This window comes from Ananas comosus, linkage group 21 (genome assembly GCF_001540865.1).
Source record: "Ananas comosus cultivar F153 linkage group 21, ASM154086v1, whole genome shotgun sequence".
NCBI lineage: Eukaryota > Viridiplantae > Streptophyta > Magnoliopsida > Poales > Bromeliaceae > Ananas > Ananas comosus.
Window position 1 is genome coordinate 6,990,943 of NC_033641.1, and position 7,843 is coordinate 6,998,785.

The following is a 7,843-nucleotide window of genomic DNA, read 5'->3' on the forward strand; positions in this document are numbered from 1 at the left end:
ATATTTTTAAAATAGTTGATTAAATTAAAAATATATTAAAGATATCAAAGTTAGCATTTATATTTAGAAGGAAATTTACAAACTATATAATATATATTTTGTCATTTCGTAGGGATCAACAATTTTTACATGGTGGAAAGTAGTATTCCCTTCCCTGCTCCGTCCCCGCAAGCGGGCCGCAATAATAAAATTCTCCTCATTCCTGCCCCATTTGAGACAGATCCCTGCAGGTACTTGGGTCCGCAAGAAGAACTACCATCCCTAAGTTAAAAGTATAATAAGCACAAGAAAAAGAACTGATAACTAGTCAAACAAAAATACACTATGATAACTGCATTTCTCTTTTAAACACAGCTCTCAAATCTGCACTGCATTAAGACTATTCTGTTGAGTGCGTTAGCGATGAAATTTGCGACCAGTTATCTTCAGGACTGTTCATTTTCTCTACCTCAATTTTTCTACATAAAACTGCAAGATACATGCAATTCATCCACTCCCACTCAATCTAAGAAAGTGCCGAGGAAAAAACTACTACTCAAACACAAAGTTCACAAACTATTCACCAATGTCCAGTAATAAGCAGGAATTTTTTTATGGCTAATACACATTGCAAGATCGGTTCATGTACCAGTATAACGCCTCCGCTTAGATTTACATAATTCAGGGAAAGTGTAGCAAGATTCTTCAGAAACAAAAAAAGACAGCAGTAATGATGCACACAAAATCCAGCTCACTTCGTTCCTCCAAAATATTATAAAGCAAAATCATTTATGAGAACAACTGTTATGATCAAGCAAGCCTCAAAACTTTTGATATTTGCACATGACAAACCTGCCCCGATTCGTTGGCAACTTCAACCAGCTCGCAAAGATCTCCTTCTTGAAGATTGTTTGCTCTGGCAAAAGCTCCCCAGCCACTACTAAAGCCTTGAAACATGTCGCTCTCTTGGTAAAGGACCGGCCAAAGTCTCATAGAGGGATCTTCAAGGATTATAACTTTCCTCTCTAGTCTCTTCCTTCCCCATTGAGTGGGCAACCTTTCCGACAACTCCTGCACATTACTAAAGAAAATTAAAGAACGAGAATAGGACAAATTATAACTGATGATGAGCCAATATCAATTGAAACAATTTCCCGAACCTTTATTTAATGCAACAAAATAGTACATTGGATTCGGCAATCCACAGTGTATGCAACAATGCTGACTGTAATTGCAGCCATTTTTATATTTTCTGAGATTTTACAAGCCTTTATTTCTACTTTGCATATTTCACCCTACTTAGAAGTTCAAAAAAACGAAGGGCAATTTGTTATTGGGACTACTGCATGAAGAATTATTCAGATAATTTCGTAGCCTACGCAATGAAAAACGCTATTGAGATTCTGCTTGACTGTGATTGCTTAGTCATTATGTAGCTTCTTTCTATGAGACCAATAAGGTTAATTCCTTCATCATTCACTCAAGCTTTCTTACCAATTAGAGCTAGTGAAAGAAGGCCTAGCATTTTTTGGTCTGAATGTAAATGAACTGTTAAGGTGTGAAGTGCAGATCAGTTATATGTAATTATAAAGCATCAGGAAATGACTTGACAAAATTTATAAACATTGGCACAAGAACTTGTGATGTTCCCACCAAATTCGCGAAACGACTTCCATCTTTTACTGAATGATCATTTCTGAATGATCATTTCTGGCAGAGCACTCAAGATTCAAGCAAAACGAGAAAACTGCCTCAGAAGAATGGAACTCATCTCATCCAATCGCCATCGATAGAGAAGTTTTAGAGTTGGCAATATGGACCTACTTGTTCCATTTAGATATGCCAGGGTCAAGCTATCATATCTTTTCTGCATGTCTTTATTATTCTACATCTCAATGATCTAGAACCCTCAACATGAAGCAGATCATATTATTGCTATTAATTAAAAAGTACGAACTACCACTTAAAGCATTCATATAAAACTGCAAAAGGTAAGCCCCAAAGTCTCAACAAAAAATAGAGTACTTCCTCAGTTAAGTAGGGATTCAAATATTCATTATGCAGTTACTAAACATAGACATACATGTTCTGTAAAGATTAATGGACAAATAAACACTTGTTCTAATTATTTCCAAAGGAGCTTAAGCAAGACCATAACCATTCGCCTTCTTCTTCAGAGAAGCATGATCCAAATTTCCTTTGGATTAAGTCGAAACGAAAATACTGAACATCCATTCTGAGCATACCACAAACTGAAATGCCTTGAAATGATGATCAGTCTGTGACTTGATCAGTTCAGCAACAAAAGTGCCTCGGAAAGACCTAAGACTAAGTTATTTCAGCTAATCCAAAATTTATTTCCCTGGGACCCCAATAACCAAATAATTTTTTCTGTATATGCTGCATGTTTGATTCCATTCATAGATCCATTTTCATCAGTAGAGAGATTGAAGCCACAGTAGTCACAAACAGTAATCACAGGAAAACTGTGTCAGTGTATCCATGCAGTAATCACAGGAAAACAGGTGTTTTGTAGGGCATTTGGACCGATTGAGTCGATTTTCAACTGTTTTGAAAATCAATTGCTTTTACAGTGAATTGTTGGTTTGCGATTTAATCAGATATATTCTTAAGTGCATCACGTAAGTTCTAATGGGCTATCTAAACGAACTAATGCAAAATTAACTTAACTTAAATTAACTTATGAAACACTGTTTCGACTTGAAATTGCCAACACACAAGATACCCTAATATACATTCTCTCAAGGAGATGTCCTTTTATAGCTTACTTCAAAATATCGTAAGCATAAGCTCTCATAGCCATCTTTTTTCATATCTAAGCCAATTTGTTTTTTAATCATTTTTCAAACTCTTTATGCGTCTATTTTGACTGAGAATCTATAAACAAGCTCTAAGAAATATTTGTTTACATGTTGAAGCTTCCGAAGAAAAGCATAATATCATCAACTGGCTCTAGAATTTAGCAATGCATTTCAAATCTTTGGAGCTATCTACCTTGCAATTGACTCGCACATTGTCGACTCAGTCCAGAGCTGGGAGATATTGAAATAGGCCTACTGTTTTTTGTTTGTCTTCTTTGTTGTATTTTTTTTATGATTAAATTGTTCACTGCTTATAGTAAACTTGGGCCCCATTGATTTTGAAGCCTAGCTTCACTCATATTTCTTAATGTACCTCACATAAGGCCACGAATGGATGCTTTTCACTGGTTGGTTCGAAAAAGAAAAAGAAAAAGAAGGAAACATTTAGTGATGCATACAGACAAATGTCTTGCTATAAATTAAGTTGTTCCTATCTAGTAATGCAAGCACCTCATGGCCTATCCCAGTTTTAGTTCGTTAAAACATATAAATATCTACGCCTGAGGTGAAGGAACAATTCAACTCTAGCTTATCAGATTAATATATAAACCATAAACCCCTCTCGCAGCTATCAAGTAATAAATAATATAACAACACAGAAACTTCGGAAGAATTAAAACTTGACCAACTATAAGTGTTAGCCATGCTACAGTTTATTGGTGATTTACTCACAAGCCAGTTCTGAGCTGTGGAAGATAACGAAAAGCTGAATTTAATTGACTTTGGCAATGGAGATTCATCAAAATCCAAATCTTCGGTCTTCACAGGACCACAATTTTCATCAGTCGCAAGACAAATGGACATCTCTTCTTTTGGAAAGACATTAGGAATGTTTGCTGTCACATGGAGAGGCATCCGTAAATTAGCCTTATTGCACAAATTGGACACCAAAAGTTAACATTCTCTTCACAAAAAACAAAAAGGATAGCAAGATCAAAGCACCTGGTTCGCATGCATCTTCTTGCTTGACATCCACACCAGATGTACCTTGTTGGAGATTCCCAGCACTTACAACCGGAATAGGATCTTCCTTTTTCGATGGCACTTCTGGTTTCGTAGTAATACCTGCCAAAAATTTGTCAATCCCTTTGCTCAATCCAAATAAGATGCGAATACAGTTATACAAAACAATGAAGATCTGCTAAAAATGCTCCTCAAAGATTGCCTTGGAACCAAAAAAAAGAAGAAGATATTAATGGTGTTTCATATTTCAAGCAATTTAATTTACTTTTAGTGCAAGGATCTTGACCAAATTTTTCACAATGCAGGGTTTTCTCTTCAGGCATCGCTGTACTTCTATTGCAGCATATGTCATCATCCTTTTCATCTAAGAACATATCGACATTGATAGCTTTGACATCTTCAAGTTCATCAGCTAAGTCCTCATCAACATTATGGCATACCCACTCCTCAGTGGCATCACTTTTTTTAACTTTCTCCTCCGGTAGAATCATGCTGTGCTTCTCATCCGGAATGTCAGTTAAACACTGTCTTTTACTATCCACCATCTCTTGGTCATTGTGATCATCTATTAGTTTCTCATGCCTACTTTCCTGCTGTGTAAGATTCTCATCCTCTCTCTTTGGTTCTTGAAAGTGTCCAGGAATAGTGAAATTGGATCCTAACTTCGAACATTCAGCTTCTGCCGCAGTTTTGGATCTTCCACAATTATTTCCATCCGCAGATATTTTCTCTTTGTCATCAGTGGAGCGCTCGTTTTTCAATGTAAGGGATTCAAAGAGATATAGTTCCCGTTTGCACTCTGAATCTTCGTCAACTTCACGTGCCTCTGGACAGGATGGAGGAGAAATTTGTCTTGCTGTTTCTATCTCCATAAACTTAACTGAGTTAGTTACAACAATTTCGCCGTTAGTCGACTCAGAAGGAACGAATTTAACTTCAACTTCTTTTATCCCTGGATTTTCAGCAGCAAGAAAGCAACCACCTTCCATATCCTCAGAATTTCCGATTTGTTTAGGAAGATGCAACTTGTTTTCTAATGAGCCGATCATCTTCCTTTTCTTTATAGCATTATCACTTTCGTCTTTCCCATGAAAATGTACCCTCTCACATGCACTTATGCTGTATATCTTGACAGAGAATAAGGACCTACTAATGTGTTGAAATACCAGAAATTCTCCAGTTTCTATAGAATGATCCAACACAAACTCACGCCATCCTTGTTGGAAAGCCAACGAACCATTTATCGTGCAGATCTTAACCTCTGAGGAATTCCCTTCTGAATCTTCCAGATACACAATCTCACCGATTAAGTCATTTATGGTTCTTCCAAACTTAGGCGGTATGAACTGCATTTATGAGAATTAGCATTATCATGACGATAAGCAAATAAAAAGGCGTCAAATATTAAAGATATGGTACATAAGAAACCAAAGGAAAAAAAAAAAGGAAGTCTTGCCTTTATAAGTCTATAAATATATGTAGAGGCAAGCATAATAACCACAGTAGCAGCTGTCAAACACGCACTAGAATCGATTATTGACGAAAATAAGTCATCAAGCTAAACTTTTTAACAAGATATTATAACAACAATTGGAACTGTAAAGTTTAAACTTTAGAACATGATGAGTCTTCTCTAACTGTGGAAGGACGCACAAAGAAAACATAAACAAAAGCATAGAGAAATGAGAGTCACTCGCTGAAAAGAATACATGTGACTTCTATATAATAGCTTCAACTAGAATGCCCTCTTTTTGAAACTCTCTCACCCTTTCTCGTCTTTGCTCTCTCTCAGAAGGCAACTTCTTTGCTTCCTCTCCCATAGGTTACACACCCCAGGGTCTCGTCAGTGGTGCGAAGAGTTCCGCACTCTAAAGAACCCGTAGAGACCTACGTATAGGTTTTCACGAGGCTCTCCGAATACGACAGGATAAATTTTCAACACTCTAATCAAATTAGGACTTCTCTTATCATATCCTAGTAGGTTACTACGGAGTACGGACACGTTCAGTATTGCTGTTTCTTCTCAAATACAAATTCTATGCGATAGAGCGTGCAAGTTGCCTGCAGTCCATAAATCTACAGTGCCTGTTTAAGAACAAAACACGAATAGGCAGTAACATTTTATCACTTCTCTTTTTTCTTTTTTCTTTTTTTTCTGAAGAAGATGTCATCCCACATTCATTCAGGGTGCATTGGAAGACAACTAACAAGAATACAGAAGTCTATGTCGGATCGTTGAAGCTAACCATTAATCCCAAAATCTCGAACTGTTAGAAATACGCAACCAATTCACTTAACACGTACAGACACAGCGCCCACATGTCTCGATTGTGACTAGGCCCAACCAACCTCACGACACTTCGTACTCGACTCGATCCAACCCGGCCTCACAGGGCAGGATGCTAGCCCCTCTAAGCCGACAATCTATTCATCTGCGCATCCGACCACATACATATTATTGTGTTTGGAGAACATAAAAAATTGGCAACATTACCAAATGACACCTAAAACTAAATCAAAATCCTAACATGCCCAGTGGCAGAAAGAAGGTTAATGAGAAACAGAGCTTGACCAAACTTGAACATTAACATATCTCATCCATGGATCTAACATACAAACACAACCAGAAAAATGAAAAAAGCAACCCAAGAAGGAATGAGGAGTGGAAACAGTACCATGATATCTTGGAAATTACCAAGCATGACCCTAAAGAAGGAATGAGGAGTGGAAGAACAAGAACCCATCATCATCATCTTCTTCTTCTTCTTCTTCTTCTTCCTCCTCCTCTTCTCTCCACACTCTTTCTCTCTCTAAAACCCTATAAAAACAAAACCCTCATCTCCTCCTATCTATCTGGTGTTCTCTTCCTCCGCCTGTAAGGCTGCAGCAGCTGGTGCTTCTCGGTAACACGCTTTCCGCATTTTTGCCCTCACAAAAGCACTTTTCATCTTCTTGCGATCGAACGTAGCAATTAATGCGTTACATTAATAAATAAATTTCTTTTCTTCTTCTTCATTTATTCATTTATTTTTTCCGTTTGGAACTCTAGTTCTCTGCTTCGGAGTGGTTGGGTATGCTCGTACTTGGAAGGTTCTCCAAAAATGGAAGGTCCCTTCGTACCCATTTTCAGGGTCTCTTTATAAAAGCGCGAGAGGTTAGGTAGCGAGATTTTAAAATGGTACAAAAGTACGGAACCTTGTTCTACAGTATTAGCCTACTTAATTTTTAAAATTTTAATTTTATTATCTAATTTTTTTTTAATTGGGGTGTTTTGAGTAGATCGACGGCACTTTTGATTTCAAATTTTTAATGTATTATTTATCATTATAGATTTAATTATTATATTTCATATAATTTTTGTATAATTATAAATTTACTAAAATAAATAATTAATTCGAATACTGTGGATTGACTCAAATCAAATAAGGATAATAAGTCCCGTTCCATAATTCAGATAGGTTTTGTACATTTTTACATTTTGTAAATAAACTAGAGAACTTTTAGTTTTGCCAATTAATTAGATGTTTTAAACCTTATCAAATAATTGAACATCCCTCCTCAAGCGCAGTGTCTAATCGAATGGTTTTATTTTGATCGTATGTTTTATATATAATTTTGTTCACCTTCAAAATGCAAAAAAAAACTTTTTTCTTACTTCTAGTTATCGTAATTAAATGGCAAGACTGAAGAATAGAATAAATCTATCTTCGATCTTTATTATTCTTTATATGTTAGAATAAAAAAATAGTTTTTTGTGCTTTAAAAAGTTTTACAAAATTATATGGTGTACAAGCAACCAAAATAGATGTATGTTTAGTAACTTCAATGAAGGAGAGCTCGCTATTGAACTATTTGATAGACTTTGGAACTATATAATTTTCGACAGATTATTATTATTTTTTTTATTTTTGCCCTCACTTTTTGCCCCGATCGGTTGGGGAGGGAGTTGTGTGTTCCAAAATTAGAACCGTCAAACCGTGATTGCTCAACGGGCGACTACTTTATAAAACATATCTTGA

The 7,843-nt window shown here is 36.2% G+C and overlaps 1 protein-coding gene across 4 annotated transcripts; it reads right to left on the reverse strand.

Annotated features, from left to right (window-relative positions):
• LOC109726268 (B3 domain-containing protein Os02g0598200-like) lies at positions 506-6,905 on the reverse strand. 4 transcript variants are annotated; one of them, XM_020255779.1, is made up of 6 exons: positions 6,500-6,905; positions 5,281-5,333; positions 4,090-5,170; positions 3,804-3,926; positions 3,534-3,697; positions 506-1,050 (listed from the first exon to the last, which is right to left on the reverse strand). In XM_020255779.1, exons 2-6 carry the CDS (start codon positions 5,314-5,316, stop codon positions 790-792), a joined length of 1,665 nt encoding a protein of 554 aa, XP_020111368.1. In that variant the 5' UTR covers positions 5,317-5,333; positions 6,500-6,905; the 3' UTR covers positions 506-789. The 4 variants fall into 4 exon arrangements, with proteins under 4 accessions (XP_020111368.1, XP_020111367.1, XP_020111365.1 ...); XM_020255778.1 differs by lacking the exon at positions 5,281-5,333 and having other exon boundaries at positions 507-1,050; positions 4,111-5,170; XM_020255776.1 differs by lacking the exon at positions 5,281-5,333 and having other exon boundaries at positions 507-1,050.

Coding starts and splice junctions, on each gene's coding strand:
- LOC109726268 (XM_020255776.1), bottom strand. CDS start 6,577: ATGATGATGATGGGTTCTTGTTCTTCCACTCCTCATTCCTTCTTTAGG. Junction 3,927..4,089: donor TCAAGATCCTTGCACTAAAA/GTAAATTAAATT, acceptor AATTTTTGGCAG/GTATTACTACGAAACCAGAA. Junction 1,051..3,533: donor CCACAGCTCAGAACTGGCTT/GTGAGTAAATCA, acceptor AGTAATGTGCAG/GAGTTGTCGGAAAGGTTGCC.